General features: G+C 44.8%; 1 protein-coding gene across 1 annotated transcript in view; it reads right to left on the reverse strand.

The window, feature by feature from the left end:
• The window catches only part of iqgap3.L (IQ motif containing GTPase activating protein 3 L homeolog), a 45,267-nt gene that overhangs the window by 21,968 nt on the left and 3,391 nt on the right, over positions 1–19,908 (reverse strand). Inside the window, exons 2-19 of the mRNA XM_018231441.2 lie at positions 19,642–19,729; positions 17,080–17,236; positions 16,086–16,163; positions 15,906–15,982; positions 15,441–15,508; positions 14,278–14,391; positions 13,408–13,586; positions 13,241–13,328; positions 11,926–12,089; positions 11,623–11,710; positions 8,908–9,071; positions 8,636–8,796; positions 8,409–8,524; positions 7,891–8,054; positions 6,809–6,899; positions 6,556–6,723; positions 6,327–6,469; positions 6,061–6,231 (exon numbers count right to left, since the gene is read on the reverse strand). Coding sequence (XP_018086930.1) covers positions 6,061–6,231; positions 6,327–6,469; positions 6,556–6,723; positions 6,809–6,899; positions 7,891–8,054; positions 8,409–8,524; positions 8,636–8,796; positions 8,908–9,071; positions 11,623–11,710; positions 11,926–12,089; positions 13,241–13,328; positions 13,408–13,586; positions 14,278–14,391; positions 15,441–15,508; positions 15,906–15,982; positions 16,086–16,163; positions 17,080–17,236; positions 19,642–19,729 — 2,279 coding nt within the window. The remainder of the gene's footprint in view (positions 1–6,060; positions 6,232–6,326; positions 6,470–6,555; positions 6,724–6,808; positions 6,900–7,890; positions 8,055–8,408; positions 8,525–8,635; positions 8,797–8,907; positions 9,072–11,622; positions 11,711–11,925; positions 12,090–13,240; positions 13,329–13,407; positions 13,587–14,277; positions 14,392–15,440; positions 15,509–15,905; positions 15,983–16,085; positions 16,164–17,079; positions 17,237–19,641; positions 19,730–19,908) is intronic.

Here is a 19,908-nt window from a genome sequence, read left to right on the forward strand (position 1 = left end):
TAAGCTCCACCCTCCAGGAGGCAGGACACTAATAAATTAAATTTAAGGGGCGTGCCCAGATACTGGCTTAACCCCACACACTAACAATCCCTCAGTTTTTAAGTGTCCTGCTTCAAGGAGGATGGACTCCGTCGTCAAGACAGACATCTTCATGGGGGATCACCAGGGCAGGACTGCCTGTTCCTCGGAGTGAAACCTCCCTCGAGGGATGCCTCACCGGGGTCATTTCCCTAGCCATCTCGGCTATATCCGACCTGTACAGATAATTCCTGCCACCCGCTGGGGACAGCAGATGTTCTGACCGGTGAGGAGCCATATGTGAGTAGGAGCCCTTATCGTACTCCTTCACGGGTTGCTCTCCCCCCCCTCCCCTCTCTCAGCCCACCCCAGCCCATGCTGCAGTCCCTACCTCCGCCTAAACTGTCTCCGTGTGTTCAGGCGATACACGCGCGTTCCAACTGCGCAGTGGAACGCATCGCGCTGATGCGTTCCTGCGGCCATTTTGTTTTTTCGGCGCGAACTGCAGGAGGAGGCGCCAGCAAGCGGGGAAGATTTGGGCGCCACTCTTGGCTCATTTAGACGGCGCACTCCTGCTTCCTGCACACGCCAGTAGCCTTACCCTGCTCCAAGGCAACAGATACCGGAGACAGCTTTCTCTTGGGGATTTTTGCATCTCCCTGCAGGCAGCAGGCTTGGGCGCAGCCTTTCAGCACTTCCTTTACAAGGCACCTTCCCCCGTCACCATTCCTCATCAGGTACCTTAGATACTGCTCACATGGCAGAAGGTAAGTCAGGGGGACTTTTCCTCAGGGCTGGGGGGAGAGCACCAGCAGCACAGGTGACTTATTTTACCTGTAAATCCTGCCAGCTTAAGATCCCTGGGGGCCAGGCTGATCCGCTCTGCAGATCTTGTTCAAAGGGGCAGGGGCCCGCACCCACCCAAGGGGCCATCCCAATGATCCCCGAATCCGGGGACCCAACACAAGATTCTACTGCTCCTGATGAGGTGGCAGGCACATCTTCAGACCCCCCTGCTCCCCTCTGGGCCCTTCAGCTTTCTCAGTCCCTAGCATCCCTGCAGGGCTTACCATCTATTGCTAGTAACTTGGGCAAAGCCCTTGCCAAGCTGAGCCACAAAACTGGCGGAAAGCGTAAACGGCTTCCCAGTCCCAAGGGGGACACTGACACTCATTCCCCTTCTGACGTCTCTTCGGCTGGAGAGGACGATTATCATTCAGAGGGTGAACTGCTGCCATCTGATGTCTCCTCAGAAGCAGAAGAGGAACATGAGGAATAAGCTAAGAACAAGGAACTCCCTCACGACGTAGATGCTATCATCAAGGCGGTGATGGAGGTCCTAAAAATCACATCGACACCAGATCAACAAACTTCGTCGACTAACCTGTTCAAGAGGAAGCACAAATCCTCGGTATGCTTCCCATCGCATGAACAACTCCTCAACATAATACATGAGGAATGGGATTCGCCGGAGCGAAAGTTTCAAGCTACACGGAAATTCTCGAAATCTTACCCTTTCCCCAAGGATTTGGTGGAAAAATGGTCCATGCCTCCAACAGTGGATGCCCCAGTTTCGAGGCTCTCCAAATCCACAGCCTTACCAGTCACGGATGCCGCAGCCTTCAAAGACCCATCTGACAGACGTCTAGAAGGATTCCTAAGGGCAGTCTACTCATCGGCTGGGTCGACTCTACGACCAGCACTTGCTTCCGCTTGGGTGGCTAGGGCTATTCAAGCATGGGCAGAATCTCTCGTGGCGGACATTCAAGATGGTGTTCCCAGAACAGACCTTCTGTCTTCCGCACAGTCCCTCACGGAAGCGGCAGCCTATGTATGCGACGCCACTCTGGACACAGCACAGATTACCGCACGCACTTCAGCGCTGTCTGTCGCAGCCCGCAGAACCCTCTGGCTAAAAAATTGGTCAGCGGATGTCAGTTCCAAGAAGTCCCTCACATCACTCCCCTTCAAGGGACAACGACTATTTGGTGAAGAACTTGAAAAGATTATTTCACAGGCCACCGGGGGGAAAAGTACCTTCCTTCCCCAGAACAAAGCAAGACCCTCACCCTCTTCCAGGAGAGGGAAGTTTTTTCGTGGCCACAGTAGACGGTTTTCCAGACGAAACAGTCCTCCCCAACGTTCCCACTTTCGCTCCAAACCAAACGATAAGGGACGTCCGCCATGGAAGAACAACAAGTTCCACAACAAGTCATCAGTTGACAAATCCACTTCAGGCTGACGGGTCATCCCCTCCGGGGTCTCAGCAACCATTAGGGGGAAGATTGCTAAGATTCCGGGAGGTGTGGAACATACATTCGTCAGACGCTTGGGTAAACGAAATTATTTCCGAAGGCTATCACCTGGATTTCGCATCTCCCCCTCCCAGAAAATTCCTTATGTCCAGGGTTCCGTCCAATACCACCAAGGCCCGGGCCTTCTTGGATTGCATCGCAAGCATGGAACACAACGGAGTTATCATTCTGGTTCCCTCGTCAGAAACATTTTGCGACTTTTACTCCAATCTGTTCCTTGTTCCGAAGAAGGACGGCTCCTTCCGACCTGTACTAGACCTCAAATACTTCAAAAAAAACACATACGGTCAGTACGGTTCAAGATGGAGACTCTACGCTCAGTCATTCGAGGAATGGAACCGGGTCAACTGATGATGTCCTTAGACATCAGGGATGCGTATCTCCACGTACCCATATGGCCTCCCCACCACCGTTTCCTCAGATTCGCATACAGAAATCTCCACTACCAATTTGTGGCACTGCCCTTTGGTCTGTCCTCTGCCCCCAGGGTGTTCACCAAACTCATGGCAGTGACAGCGGCAACACTACGGCTTCAAGGGATCTCGGTCACTCCATACCTGGACGACCTGCTGCTGAAGGCCAGAACTCCAGAGAAGAGCAAGAGGGACCTTCAACAAGCAATTTCACTTCTTCAGAGTTTCGGGTGGTCCATCAACTGGAACAAGTCCAGTTTGATTCCCAGTCACCAGATGCTGTTCCTGGGCCTTCATTTCAACACAGTAACCCAACGGGTGTCATTACCTCAGGACAAGCAGAGGAAGATACGAGAACAAGTCAATCTCCTCCTTTGCAGTCAGCATCCCACTGTACATCTCGCGATGCGGGTTCTGGGTCTGATGGTATCCTCCATCGAAGCGGTACCCTTTGCTCAAATACATCTGAGACCTCTACAGACCAACATTCTGTCAGGCTGGAAAGGCGGTCCCCTGTCCCAGCGGATTTCTCTGCAACGCTCAACAAGAGAATCGCTTCTCTGGTGGCTGAATCACCAAAACCTAGCCAGGGGACAGTCCTGGGCAACTCCAGACTGGACCGTGATAACAACGGATGCAAGTCTTCTAGGATGGGGAGCAACCTGGAACAACCTGTCGGTGCAAGGTCCTTGGTCTCCACAAGAAACAAGACTCCACATAAACATCCTCGAACTGCGGGCGGTCAAACTAGCCCTCAGACATTGGTCCTCCCTACTCACAAACAAGTCGGTCCGAGTACAAAGCGACAATTCGACCACGGTCGCGTACATCAACAGACAAGGAGGAACTCGAAGCACGGCATCTCTAGCGGAAGTGGAGCAAATCCTAACCTGGGCGGAACTCAGCTCGGTGAGGTTGTCCGCCATCCACATCCCAGGGGTAGCCAACACGCAAGCAGATTTCCTCAGTCGGAACCAGCTGGATCCGGGAGAATGGGAGCTTCACCCCGAAGTGTTCGCAGACTTGGTAAAAAGGTGGGGACATCCTCAAGTCGATCTCATGGCGTCCAGATCCAATCGCAAAGTGCCAGCCTTCTTCTCTCGCTACCGGGACCCGACGGCGATGGGAGTGGATGCCATGACACAAGTTTGGCGGTTCGACCTAGCCTACGTTTTCCCTCCGTTTCCCATGCTGCCTTGGGTTCTGAAGAAGATCAAGCTCTCACAGACAACAGTCATCATGATAGCTCCGTATTGGCCCAGGAGAATGTGGTTCTCGGACCTTCAAGAAATGTCCATAGCGCAACCAGTTCGCCTTCCATCCAGGAGCGACCTTCTCCAGCAAGGCCCCATAGTTCATCACAACCCAGGCCTGTTCGCTTTGACGGGATGGCTGTTGAGACGGCCATTTGGAGACGAAAGGGCATAGCAGAAGACGTCATCACCACCATGCTGAAGTCACGCAAAGCCACATCATCTAAAGCTTACCATAGGGTGTGGCGCACCTACTGGAACTGGTGCAAGGAGAAGGATTTTCCCTATCTGGATTGCGACATTCCCAGAATCCTGTCCTTCTTGCAGAATGGTCTTCAACTGGGCCTTAAACTCAGTTCCCTGAAGGTCCAAGTTTCTGCTCTTTCCGTCCTGCTTCAGACTCGTCTCGCAATTAACGACTCTATCCGCACCTTTCTACAGGGAGTAGCACGCATTGTCCCTCCTCTTCGGTCACGGATACCTGGATGGGATCTCAATCTGGTTTTGGAGGCTCTCCTCGATCCTCCCTTCGAACCTCTGGGAACCATTTCTGAACAGTTGCTTACTTCGAAAGTGGTCTTTCTAGTAGCCATCTCTTCTGCACGACGGGTCTCAGAACTCAGTGCCCTATCGTGTGACCCTTCCTTGCTAGTTTTCCACAAGGACAAGGCAGTACTGAGGACAGTCCCTTCCTTTCTACCTAAAGTTGTGTCATCGTTCCACGTGAACCAAGAGATTGTGGTTCCATCTCTCTGTCCGGAACCTAAAAATGCCAAGGAACGACGTCTTCATGGTCTAGATGTGGTCAGAGCCCTTTGGTGGTACCTTGAACGTTCCAAGTCGTTTCGTCGTTCTCAAGCCCTATTTGTCATCCCTTCTGGACCTCGGATGGGCATGGCAGCTTCTAAGACTACCATCGCACGTTGGATCAGAGAACTCATCAGACGAGCCTATCTAGCCAAGGAACGAGCCCCTCCCGTCAATATCCGAGCTCATTCCACGAGATCCTTGGGTGCCTCCTGGGCGTGGCGCAACTCGGCATCTTTGGACCAGATCTGCAGAGCAGCTACTTGGTCCTCGGTGCATACATTTACTAAATTCTACAACCTGGACACGTTTTCTTCAGCGGAAGCCGCCTTCGGCCGCAAAGTACTACACTCTGTAGTACGGTAACGTGTCTTTCAATTCCTCAACAAATTTCGCTCCCACCCTGCTGTCTGGGGCTGCTCTGTTAAGTCCCCAAGAGTCCCTGTGTCCCCCTTTAGACGACAGAGAAAACAGGATTTTTGATACTCACCGTTAAATCCTTTTCTCTGTAGTCGATAGGGGGACACAGGGCTTCCCGCCCTGAGCGAAATATTGACCCTGTTGGTCTTATGGAGAAGTTTCTTCTGATTTACCAGTTCGGCAAGTTGAGATTATTTTTATATGTTTGCCTTTCAGCAGTTTCTTTGGTACCAACTGAGGGATTGTTACAGTGTGTGGGGTTAAGCCAGTATCTGGGCACGCCCCTTAAATTTAATTTATTAGTGTCCTGCCTCCTGGAGGGTGGAGCTTAAACCCCAAGAGTCCCTGTGTCCCCCTATCGACTACAGAGAAAAGGATTTAACGGTGAGTATCAAAAATCCTGTTTTGTCAAGCAACATAGTACACATAGAATAGAAATGTCACAATATAAGGCTGATTAGTAATTAATACAGATAATTACTACATGGCAGCACAGAAACCAGTGCAATGAGCATCAGAATTGAATAATCAGCAAACCTGTAGCATCAGCTTATATTACAGGGGAAGCTCATTTTCTGCTGGATAATTAGTGACGAGCCCTAAGCTTAGCTTCTCAACAGCCAATCAGAGCCCACTGAGCATGTGAGTGTCACAGACACTTTCCAAGATGGTGACCCCCTGTGACAAGTTTGAAGTCCTGGATCATTGCTGCTATTGACAAGCTGAAAATTTAGCCTTGTGCAATAAGTTCAGTATATAAAATGTAATTTTTAGCCACATTCACGGACACATTCTTGTTTTTACACAAGATGTCTCCTTTTAATATCTTAGTACCTGGATTAGGGTGACCGCAGGAATCTGTCTGTGCAACAAGTGCAGCCTTTCAGCGTAGGACTTGCGGACAAGGTAACCTCTTATTCGCGCTTGAAGCTTCACCACAAAATCAGCGCTGGCTTCCCACTGTCGCTCCCGCTTGAATCCACTGGTCACTTTGTTGACTGCAGACTGATGGAAACAAGCACAAGTCACAAAACTTTATAAAAATAATTTGAGGTTAAAGAGCTCGGAGTGAAGAGGTGATGATACAAGGCAGCTCCTACCTGGATCTCCTCCCGGGATAAGTGGGTGGTATTAGGGCTGAAACCTGAAGGCTTGTCCCACGTGCCGTTAAATGTGCGCAAATGGAAGTAAAAATCTCCTCTTTCCTTAACAGTGTGTTTCACCCAGTAGTTGGTTGCATCACCTGGACAGTAGATAAGGAGGAGCCAAATCACTTTATTGGGAATGGCACCAAATATTGGAGCAGGTAAAGCAATGACTTGTACGTACCATTTTTCCTCTTTACATTCATTATCCTGGCAAGTTCATTCTGATAGGCCTGGGCACATTCCATCACCACCCCAGAGAGCAGAGCATCAGGATTTCGCAGGACTCGCACGGTCTGGGAGGCCTTCCCTTCCTTTATGGATTGGTTGATGGCTGCCACTCCAAGGGCCACTAAATAGATCATCACCAAGAGGGTTAATAGTAAATGTTATTTCCCAGTCACAGACTAACACTGCTAATTGGAATTTGTACATACTTTTTTGTGCTCTTGCATTCTCCAGATTTGCTTGGGAAACACCTTGCTTGATTTCTTCTAACCAAAGCACTGCATTGTCATCTCTGGTTATCTGAAGTGGAAATTAGAAGTAAACAGATCTATGGGCCTTCAGTTTTTCCCATGAAGCCAACGCTGACCCACACGTTTTGTGAGAATATCCATAATATATGAGACAAGTCTGAACACACATATATATTTATATATATCTACACCCATCATCTCTCTATATCCATCATCTCTCTATATCTCTATAGCCATCATCTCTCTATATCTCTATAGCCATCATCTCTCTATATCTCTATAGCCATCATCTCTCTATATCTCTATAGCCATCATCTCTCTATATCTCTATAGCCATCATCTCTCTATATCTCTATAGCCATCATCTCTCTATAGCCATCATCTCTCTATAGCCATCATCTCTCTATATCCATCATCTCTCTATATCTCTATATCCATCATCTCTCTATATCTCTATATCCATCATCTCTCTATATCTCTATATCCATCATCTCTCCATATCCATCATCTCTCCATATCCATCATCTCTCTATATCCATCATCTCTCTATATCCATCATCTCTCGATATCTCGCTCTATATCGCTCGCTGTTTCTCCATCTCGCTCACGCGCTCTCTCTCCCCATCTCTTGCTCTCTCTCCCCCTCCCCATCTCTCGCTCTCTCTCCCCCTCCCCATCTCTCGCTCTCTCTCCCCCCCCCATCTCTCGCTCTCTCTCCCCCCCCCATCTCTCGCTCTCTCTCCCCCCCATCTCTCGCTCTCTCTCCCCCCCATCTCTCGCTCTCTCTCCCCCCATCTCTCGCTCTCTCTCCCCCCCCATCTCTCGCTCTCCCTCCATCCCTCTCTCTCCCTCCATCCCTCTCTCTCCCTCCATCCCTCTCTCTCCCTCCATCCATCCCTCTCTCTCCCTCCATCCCTCTCTCTCCCTCCATCCCTCTCTCTCCCTCCATCCCTCTCTCTCCCTCCATCCCTCTCTCTCCATCCATCCCTCTCTCTCCATCCATCCATCGTCCAGAGAGCAGTAAAAGTGCCCATTAATACCTGCTTTTTGCGCCTTAGGGCACCAGTGAGAATGCGATGATACAAACAGGCCACTGGAAGGGTGACATCTGAGAGCTCTGCCGCTGGCATTAGCAAAGCAGAGAATGTTTTCTGTGGGTCGCCCTGCCCTAGGGCTTCATTAATCAGGCTGACTGCCAGGATTTCTGTAGTAAAAAAGGTGACTGGTCAATAAAGAGTCAAATGAAAAGCACAACAGTTTCCTAGTTGATGTGTCTGCATTATTAGCACTGCTGCAAGGGGAAGCAGCCAAATTATGTGCCTTCATTTAGGCACTCTGTATGAACAGTGATAACCGTATCTATGGTGCAACACACTTTTGAGAATGGAGAAAACCTCAGCTGAGATAAGACTTATGGCAGTAAAAGGGCTGCACTGAAAGTTCCTGATTCTCAATGCATCCCTGTCATTGCGTATGTCCTGTCTAGGCTAAAGTTTGTCACCCAAGCTGGTAGCCATTCTAGTAGTCACAAAGTACCTGCAGGTGACAATACACTTACTGTCATGCTCCTCTTGTGTGGAGAGGTTAGTGTTATTGACGCAGGTCTGCAGATCATTCCAGCTCAGGAATGGGGAACCTTCCTGGCGTTTCAACTTGGTTAGTTTGTTGAAATACCTTAAAACAAATACAGAGAGGATTGATTTATAACCAGCTCCTGGATCAATCTGAGCATTACTTAGAAATCAAGACAGAGGCAAAACATTCAATTCAATTGGGGTCTCTCACCTCTGAAGGTTTTCTTCCTCCACGTCGGACAACCCCAGAGCTGCACTCACTAGATTGGCCCAAAATCCATTTAAATCCCCGGCTTCTATGGCCCGATTGATCAGAGCTACAGCTGAAAGCATCTCAACTGCCACATACAGCTCCTCTTGTACCAGAGCACCCTGTGTGCAACAATTATCATTTTGTATTAACCATCAGGCCCCGGTTACAATTATGTCCTCCAATCTGCTATATGATTAAAAGCAGCAGACATCCTACTTAGCCTCCCTCACCTGTGGGCTCTGCCCTTGCAGCACAGACAGCTCCTGCTGATAGAGATGAGCAGAGAAGGAGTAGACATCAGGAAGCTGTGCGTCTGGGTTAGACAGCTCCTTAACCGTTTGTGCCGGGTCCCCTTGTCGAAGGGCTGCATTGATGCGTGCGACTGCCTTACCCACTGGAACAATAACAAGGCAGAACCTCCGTGAAGTTTCAGAATATAAAATGTAATGAAATATTGGAACTGCCCAACACTTTCTCTAATGGCGTCACCAACTATGAGCCTTTTATAATCGCCCGGCATCACCTACTGGAGTTGTATATCCCTTTCTCTCGGACCACAAACTCCTGGCTCTAACCAGCACTGCTTAAAGGAGAACTAAACCCCATTTCTAATAAAAACCCCTACAGTCCCCCTCCCTGCTCCCCCCATCCCGCACAGAAGTTAACACAAATAAATACCCCTAAGCCAGTAATTACCCCTTGTTAATTTGGTGAATCAGCTCACAGCCTCTTACCACATTTACTGACTTTGTCAATCCTTTATTAATGGATGTACCGCTATCCAAAATATATATAAATGAGAAAAAGGAGAGCACACCAATGCAGATTAACTGCTTGAGATTTTCATGTATTGCTCTGCAGACCATGAAGTTTGAATAATGAATATACTATTCTACTATAAAGGTAAATGTATGGCTAAAATAAAATGTTTTAATAGGTCTAATTTTGTTATATCAGTCTCAAGTGTTCAGTTTTTTGTTCAAATCATGAAAGGGACAGTTATGTCCTTGGAGTAATGTCTGGTAAACATTTCTATGTAGTTTCATAATGTTGTATTTTACTATTTGTATTTTGTCTGTTTTGCTTTTAACAGGTTTTACACTTTTTGCATATAATGATACTTTGCATCTATTGGACATTTCCTGAGGAATACAAAAAACTTTAGTCTGCACACTGATACAATGTATCCATCATGGTTTTTTTAATGCCACTTATCTATTTTAAAGACACTTTGAATCAAATTTCATCGTGGACACTTGTGGTTTTTAAACTGAACATTTCAATATTGTGCACAGAACCCTAACTGGATTATAAGTGGGTGCAGTGGGTGTGCTTAAAAGGTCACTTAGGAGTATGCGTTTGTTTTACACTTGAGAAAGGGCATTGAAGACCCGAAACATGTTGCCTATAGCAGTTTGCAGCCAAATTTAGACATGTTTAGACATTTCGGTTATTTCGGGTCTTCTTCCGGCGCTTCTGTAATTTTCATCACTTTCGGTGCATGCAGTTGTAGTGAACTGGGAAAATTCTACAACTGCGCATGTGCCAATACGGAGCTTCCTTGCAGAGATTACCGAAGCAGCTAAAGATGGTCCCCATGAGCTCCGCTGACTGCAACAAGGGGTAATTACCGGCTTAGGGATATTTACTTGAGTTATCTGCTGTGCCGGGGGGAGCAGGGAGGGGGGGCTATTGAGGGTAGGGGTTTTTATTAGAAAGGGGGTTTAGTTCTCCTTTAAAAGAACAGGAACACCAAAAACTGAAAGTGTAACAAAGTAATTAAAATATAATCTACTGGTGCTCTGCACTAGTAAAAGTGGTGTGTTTGCCTGAGAGAAACTAGATAGTTAGATAACAGATAAGTACTACTATAGTTTATATAAACAAGCTGCTGTGTAGCCATGGGGGCAGCCATTCAAGCACAGGATACACAGTAGATAACAGATAAGTACTACTATAGTTTATATAAACAAGCTGCTGTGTAGCCATGGGGGCAGCCATTCAAGCACAGGATACACAGTAGATAACAGATAAGTACTACTATAGTTGATATAAACAAGCTGCTGTGTAGCCATGGGGGCAGCCATTCAAGCACAGGATACACAGTAGATAACAGATAAGTACTACTATAGTTTATATAAACAAGCTGCTGTGTAGCCATGGGGGCAGCCATTCAAGCACAGGATACACAGTAGATAACAGATAAGTACTACTATAGTTTATATAAACAAGCTGCTGTGTAGCCATGGGGGCAGCCATTCAAGCACAGGATACACAGTAGATAACAGATAAGTACTACTATAGTTGATATAAACAAGCTGCTGTGTAGCCATGGGGGCAGCCATTCAAGCACAGGATACACAGTAGATAACAGATAAGTACTACTATAGTTTATAGAAACAAGCTGCTGTGTAGCCATGGGGGCAGCCATACAAGCACAGGATACACAGTAGATAACAGATAAGTACTACTATAGTTTATATAAACAAGCTGCTGTGTAGCCATGGGGGCAGCCATACAAGCTGGAAAAAAAAGGAGAAAAGGCACAGCACTTAAAGGATAAAACACTATTGTATTGGACAGAGCTTATCTGGTATGTGCTATGTATCCTGTGCCTTTTCTCCTTTTTTTCCCCAGCTTGTATGGCTGCCCCCATGGCTACACAGCAGCTTGTTTATATAAACTATAGTAGTACTTATCTGTTATCTACTGTGTATCCTGTGCTTGAATGGCTGCCCCCATGGCTACACAGCAGCTTGTTTATATCAACTATAGTAGAGTTTCTGAAGCAAATACACAGCTTTTACTAGTGCATGCTAACAGTACGGTATATTATTTGTTAATTTCTTTAAAACGCTTACATTTTTGTTGTTACTGATCCTTTAACACTTCCTCTACATTCAGCACCAGGCGATGGACATTCATACACCACTAGCTGAACTTACTGGCATGTTCTCTGGTTGCAGTTTCATTGGCTACATCCACGCCTGCCTGGATCTCCTCTCTCTCCAGTAGATCCATATAGCCCAGCTCCTGAAAGGACAATAAAGATTGAAAATGACAAACAGATGCTCCTAATTATTCATCATTATATGTGCTTATATCTCAGACATCTTGGGGCAGGGAAAGCAATCACCAGGTATTGTGACACACAGGAGCCTTCTCTCAAAAAGGGTTTTTTAATGACCTCACTGCCCTTCCAGTATAGAAAACATCACAATCACTATTTCAGTTGCATTGAGACTCACCAAGCCCTTCTGTTCCCGATCCATGGTGAGTTGCTCCAAGTACCATTCTGCATTCTCCCTGTGAACCCTGCGGAGCATCAGAACAGGGTCCTGCAGAGCAACGTAGAGAGCCTGGGAATCCTTTCTCTCCAAAGCTTCATCCACGTATTCCAAGGCAGCATTTACTGTGAGGTTATTAAATAAAGGGCAAGCGGAATGTAGACAAAAATCTGTTTACCGAATGTTAACTGGTTATCAAATGCTAATAACTTGCAGTAGCCATTTAATATTCCTACTACATAGCAAAGAACAAGGGTATCGTGTATAGTGGAAAAGGGAAAGCTCCTACTCATTACATATTTACTGATTACATGTACAGTTATGGGACCTGTAGAATGTTCTGGACCTGGGGTTTTTCAGATAACGGGACTTTCTATAATTTGAAACTTCTTACCATAAAGGGGATCTATTGTGAAAATTAAAAAACTTTCTAAATATAATCAATTAAAAATTCTGTACCATTTATAAAATAAGTTACTCTTCACTCTCCACCTCTGAACAACCTGTCGCTCTTCATTCTGTCTTCATGCAGTAGGTGGAGTACATTCTTGATTGACAGTTAGGTCTAATACATCCTTTGGGGGGGGGGGGTTGCACCCTTAAGCTGGGTGCTCACTTTTTAAAAATAACCGGCTCTAATGGAAATCGTTTCTCTGCATGCAGGGTGTTTGCCAGAGTCTGTTATTTTGTTACCTTTTGTTTGTGCTGGAGTTGGTGATTTGAGTTATTCTGCTAAGAAAGGGAACCCCCCTAAAAGATATATTAGACCTACCTGTCAATCAAAATCTGACCCAGACCTCAGCATGAAGAGAGCATGAAGAGTGGCAGGTTGTGGAGAGTGAGATACTGAGAGTAACTATTATTTCTTAAACAGTAACAATTTTTTTAATTGATTGTATTTAGAAAGTATGTTGTTTCAGTGAAATGAAGCTTATATTAAATTTTTGCAACTAGAAAATCATGTAAACATGAAATAAACCCAATAGGCTGGTTTTGATTTCAATAAGGATTAATTATATCTTAGTTGGGATCAAGTAAAAGCTACTGTTGTATTATTACAGAGAAATTACAGAAAATTCGGATTCTTTGGATAAAATGGAGTCTATGGGAGACGGCCTTTCTGGATAATGGGTTTCCTGACAACGGATCCTATATCTGTAGGTATGTGGAATGGAATCGGCTATACACATTGTATTAGATCCCTGTGGAACCAATACTTGGCAATCCCTGAATTCACAGCACCATAGAGGAAAATAGAGGCAAATGTGGTGGTTACCATTGACTTTGTTGATGTTTCCCTGTATCTCAGCCTGAGTGAGACATTGATCGTATATATCCTGGGTCTCTGGTGAATTCTGAAGAGCCTTCAAAATTATGGGGAAAAAAAAATTAGACAAACTAACTTCTGTTAAACAGCAACCATCACCATAACTCTCCTCTTACTTTATTCCGTGCGTTGGCTACTTTCATGGATTTGGCTTGAGATAAAAACTCCTGATAAACTGCTGCCAATTTCTCACTCAAGTTTAATAGCATGGCGTTGGGATTTCGGAGGGCAGACATGGTTTCCTCCACCACCCCTCTTTCAACGGCTTCATTTATAGCAAGGACAGCAGCATGAACTGAGGATAGTTACAGGTTTATAGTTACTTTTCTAAAATATCTCAACTAGAGCAAAACAAAGTAACAGATATGTGAAAACATAATAGTTAAAGTAACTCTCCAATTTTTACAGGGCACAAAAAGGACTTAACCCAAATCTCCCCCTAACTGACCTTCAGGCTGGGCCCCCTTAGCTCATAACAAGGTTACAGATATATAGAAACATTGGGGTAACAATCACTCTGCTATAGTTCCAGGGGTACCCAGGGTACAAATAAACACTCACCCCAAATCTCCCCCTAACTGGCCTTCAGGCTGGGCCCCCTTAGCTCATAACAAGGTTACAGATATATAGAAACATTGGGGTAACAGTCACCCTGCTATAGTTCCAGGGGTACCCAGGGTACAAATAAGCACTCACCCCAAATCTCCTCCTAACTGACCTTCAGACTCGGCCCCCTTAGCTCATAACAAGGTTACAGATATATAGAAAACATTGGGGTAACAGTCACCCTGCTATAGTTCCAGGGGTACCCAGGGCAGCAGATATGCATTCACCTGCTAATGTCTGAGAACTTTAATAATAGTCCCACTGCTTAATAACACATTAGGACATGGTGCTCACAACAAACATATCTATTAAACCCCCTGAAGCCTTTGTATAAAGAACAACCTCTTCTCTCAATTTCTCCAATATTAAAAGTTTCCCACCTGCTGCTTCATCGACGGACAGCTCATTAGCCAGAATCCCACCGATCTTGCTGAATGCCGGCATCTGGAGCCCGTACTTGTCCAGCTCACATTTCATGTTGTTTATTTCTTCCTCTGCAGCAACATAAAGAGCAGTTTTCACTCGAGATGCCCTGACCTCTAATTATATAATATAATTTTTTAATTGATTATAATGGTGGCAGAAGTTATGCAGCACCTAACAATACTATGCGAAAACAGGACTTACAATTAATTAATGAACAAGTGTTCCAGAATAAACAGGAGGGCCCTGAATAAAAGAGCTTACAATCTATACAGCCCCATGTACTCCTACATTATTAGCCTTTTATTTGTCTGTATATGGAACAGGACTGGGAAAGGCAGAATAGCATCCATTTCTCCAGGTCTACACTGCCACCAAGTGGTTGATAAAACTCACTTTCCAGAAGCATTTCTCATAATGTTCTAGGCCAGTGATCCCCAACCAGTAGCTCGTGAGCAACATGTTGCTCTCCAACCCCTTGGATGTTGTTCCCAGTGGCCTCAAAGCAGGGACTTGTTTTTGAATTCCAGGCTTGGAGGCAAGTTTTGATTGCATAAAAAACAGATGTACTGCCAAACAGAGCCTCAATGTAGGTTACCGGTCCACATAGGGGCTACCAAATGGCCAATCACAGCACTTATTTGGCAGCCCAAAAACATTTTTCATGCTTGTGTTGCTCCCCAACTCCTTTTACTTCTGAATGTTGCTCATGGGTTCAAAAGGTTGGGGATCCCTGTTCTAGGCAATGGGGATAATATCGCACTTCTAGCCAAAATGTTATAAAAGCCATGAAGTCTACCTGACTATAAAAAGTGCAGCATTTAACATACTCAACTGCATTACAACTTAGTGTTTGGATAACACTTATAGGACCAGTAATTCCAAAAATGAAAATGATTGCTACCGTGTTCCTTTAACAATAGGGGCTATTTATAAACACTAGGCAAATCTGCACCTGGGCAGTAACCTGTGTCAACCAATCAGATGACTGCTTCCATTGTTTAACCTACAGTTGTCTGAAAAAAAAGCTAATCACTGATTGGTTGCTATGTTTTACTGCCCAGGTGCAAATTTGTCCAGTGTTTATAAATGAGGACCATTTTATTTGCACAGTACTTACCTGTAAAGTTCACTTTTCCATATAAATCCTGGATTTGTGGAGCAAGGCCTAGTCTGAAAAGGTACAAGCTGTGTGGGGGGTAAAAAAAAAGTGTGAAACGTAAAACAAGTGTGTAGTAAAGATGCACAGTGTGTTTGGATTAAACAATGGGGATACCAGCAACTCATCATTTTAATCCTTTTCTTATACATCCTAGCTGTGCTATTATTCCCTGCACAACTGGTTATGACTCCAGAAACAATATAGCAGGAGCTGGATAATTAACAGAGCCGGAGGACAGCTGGTTTTTGCAGCAGTGCAGAAAAGAACACATACATTCTGTTTTCAAAAGTCATTACAGTCGCTAATAATGTTAACATTTTTTTTTTAATGAATGCATGTTGGGGAAGTTGCTTCTCTCATTATGCGAAGGGTGGAGTTCTCCTTTAATGCACTCCCAAGCTAGTTCTCCTTTAATGCCCTCACCTCAAAGCATGGATGCAGTACACAACCCGAGGCATGTTTTTCTTGTCATATATATCTGTTGTTTCGGGTTGGAAAAGCTGAAATAAGAATAATATTAATATTTAGAATAAGATCAAATCAGATGACGACATTTTAAGAACAGAGGATAAGGTTTGTAATTTAATCCAATCAGAATCATACCGTAGGAAGCCCAATGTGGCACATGGCTTTGCGCCAATGGTTGATGTTGTCTGTGTGGCGGAAATGAAGACCAGTTGCCTGCGGAGAGAGAAGTTGTTTAATGCCTGTGATAAGTTCCTGTAGACATTCTCCACGTAGCAGTTATTAAAGGGGAACTATCACGAAAATGATAATTTAATATAAGCTTCATCATACTGAAATGAGAAACTTTCTAAATATAATCAATTAAATATTCTGTACTCTTTCTGAAATACTCAGGTTTATGTTCACTATCCCTCTCTCAGCATTTGTTTCTCTTCATTCAGCAGTTGGGTGTCAGATAATCATTGACAGTTAGATCCAATATATCTTATAGGGGGGCTTCCTATTGCCTAGAAGATGTATTAGAGATCACTCTATTCAAATCACCAGACATCGGGTCTCTCTACATGCAGGATTTGTGCAAAAGGCAGTTATTTTGTTAGATTTAGTTTATACTATAATCAGTTATTTGAGTGAGCTCTAATACATCTTCTAGGCAAAAGGAGCCCCCCTATAAGATATATTGGATCTAACTGTCAATGAATATCTGACACCCAACGGCTGCATGAAGTGAGAATGAAGAGAAACAGATGCTGAGAGAGGAATAGTGAAGATAACCCGATTATTTCAGAAACAATACAGAATATTTGATTGAATTTAGAAGCTTTCTTGTTTCAGTATGGTGAAGCCTATAGTAAATTTTCATCTTCGCGATAGTTCCCCTTTAAAAGAACACAGCAAGTGCTCAGGAATGGTCAGAATCAGCATGTTTAATACCGGTATTGGCCACCTCTCATGGGAGGGAAGCTGCCATGCTGATTTCAGCTGTGATGACCTTCTCATGACAAGATGGCAGCAAACCTGCGTCTCTATAACTACTTATCCAAACAATCTGTAACCCGAAGTCAGACAATGACCTTCTTTCTTTCTCAATGATTCTCATTAGCATCACAATGTGCAGATGTTATCTTACCTGATAGCGCATCTGCTCAATGTCATAGATTTTCTTTAATGGGACAATCTCTGGAGCAAAAAAGCTTCCCAGCTTAGCAAGAGTGACGCCATTACGCAAGCTCTCCTCCAGCTCAGTTGGCGGGGGCAGTTCTTCCTTGAGGCAGGCCTCCATCCATCTAGTTTATTAGAGGAATGAGTGGACAACATGTCATCACCCCAAATATATATTAGCCATTGCTGGTGCTCTATACTAGACTCTAAATTATTTTTCTAATGGCCCTGTGCAGGTCACATTACCCCTCCACTGCAAGACTGGTATGTCCCAAGCATCCTGACCAAGACCATTATATTTGTATTACTTTTAAAACTATTTAATTTTTTTATGTTACGGTTCCTTTAACCTTGTGCCCCCAAATAATTCCCAGCAGCCTCCAAACTGTTTTTAAATGGATACTGTTCCCCAAACGCACCAGTTAATAGTGCAGAATTCTGCACTGAAATCCGTTTCTCAAAAGGGCAGATTGTTTTATATTTAATTTTGAAATCTGACATGGGGCTAGACATATTGTCAGTTTCCCAGCTGCCCCCTGTCATGTGACTTGTGCTCTGATAAACTTCAGTCACTCATTCACTGCTGTACTGCAAATTGGAGTGATATCACCCCCTCCCTTCCCCCCCCCCCAGCAGCCTAACAACAGAACAATGGGAAGGTAACCAGATAGCAGCTCCCTAACACAAGATAACAGCTGCCTGGTAGATCTAAGAACAGCACTCAATAGTAAAATCCAGGTCCCACTGCAACACATTCAGTTACATTGAGTAGGAGAAACAACCGCCTGTCAGAAAGCAGTTCCATCCTAAAGTGCTGGCTCTTTCTGAAATCACATGACCAGGCAAAATGACCTGAGATGCATCTACACACCAATATTACAACTAAAAAATACACTTGATGGTTCAGGAATGAAATTTTATATTGTAGTGTGGATTATTTGCAGTGTAAACAGTGTGACTTAAAAATAAAAACTACATCATAAATATTTTGTCAGAATCCCTTGAAGTAACAACCCCTGGGGACACAAGGTGAAAAATGGGACTAAGGGAAAGTCAAACGAGGCAAGCTGGGGGACAAAAACGAACTTCTGTTCCAAAAAATTCTCTCATAACAGGTTTAGAAACAGTTTGAGGGTAGGGATGCACTGAATCCACTATTTTATATTAGGCCGAACCACCAAATCCTTTGTGAAAGACTTGGCTGAATAGCGAACCAAATCCGAATTTGCATATGCAAATTAGGGGTGGGAAGGGGGAAACATTTTTTACTTCCTTGTTTTTTGACAAAAAGCCAGGCAATTTCCCGTCACACCCCTAATTTGCATATGCAAATTAGGATTTGGTTCAGCCGGGCAGAAGGATTCCGAACCCTGCTGAAAAAGGCCGAATCCTGGCCGAATCACAAACCGAATCCTGGATTTGGTACATCCCTATTTGAGGGTAACGTCATTACAGGGACAGCAGTCACAGATTCATTGGGCCAGTCTAGTCCAGCAATCCCCAAGTGGCTTCTGAATAAAGCTGGCCATAGACGCAAAGATTTGATTGCACGAATCTCCGATTTTTGGGCCATGTGTGGAGTGTCCTGACATTTTTCATGAGATGGCGATCAGTTGTTGATCAGACAGGTTAAAAAATTTCTGTCGGCTACCGATAATATCTCTGCATGTATTGCAGATCTGACGATATCAGTGGGAGACTTTTGTCGGACATAACTCGTACGATTGCGTTCAGGGGCAGAAAGGGTTACCACCTTTTCCTAAATTTTCTACCGGCTGGTGGGGGGCGGGAACAAAAAGGGGTGGAGTGTGCTGTGAAAAGGGGCAGGCCATGACACAAAATGGGGCTGGGCCGCGGAGCAGAGATTTCAAGACGGAGAACTAAAGTTACGTTTCCAGGGCTTTGGGGGTGGGCTGAGGGGTCTTTTTAAGGGTATTACAAATTTACTGGCAGCTAAATTGCTGGTAAGTTTGTAATACAGGCCCCAACAGGTGTTTTACCGGCTAGCCCGGTTAAATACCGGCCGGATGGCAACCCTAGGGGCAGAACATTGTCTGATCTGTTCTTTTACTACTTTATCTTTATCTGAATGGTTAGTGGAAGGTCAGAAGATGGCACTGAATGATCGTTCGAACGATATGAAGGTAAATCTACACGTCTATGGCCAGCTTAACATGTCACTCATCGACCCCCTTGGATGTTGCTCCCAGTGGCCTCAAAGCAGGTGCTTATTTTTCAATTCCAGGCTTGGAGGCAAGTTTTGGTTGCATAGAAACCAAGTGTATTGCCAAGCAGAGTCTCCTGTAGGCTATTAGTCACATAGGGGCTACTAAATAGCCAATCATGGCCCTAACCTGGCCCCTAGCAACATTTTTCATGCTTGTGTTGCTCGCCAACTCTTTTATATCTGAATATAACTCATAGGTAAAAAGGATGGGGGACCCTGGCCTTGTCCCTCAAATTGCACCACATGATGAACTCAAGTGGAAATGAAGACCCTTATAGAAATGCGCAGAAAGAAGTCGCTCACCGTTTGGCTTCCTCCAGGTGACACAGGTACTGGTACGCAATATTCTGTCTCCTTTGCTCGTCCATTTCATCAGCGGTCAGGCGCTCATCTGCAGGGAAAGTCATTAATTTAAAGGGTTGGTTCACCTTTAAATTAACTTTTAGTATGTTATAGAATGGCTAATTCTAAGGAACTTTTATATTGGTTTTAATTTTTTCTTATTATTATTATTTTTTTTTTTTTTTATAGTTTTTGAATTATTTGCCTGCTACTTCTGACTCTTTCTAA

Source organism: Xenopus laevis, chromosome 8L (assembly GCF_017654675.1).
Source record: "Xenopus laevis strain J_2021 chromosome 8L, Xenopus_laevis_v10.1, whole genome shotgun sequence".
Taxonomy (NCBI): Eukaryota; Metazoa; Chordata; class Amphibia; order Anura; family Pipidae; genus Xenopus; species Xenopus laevis.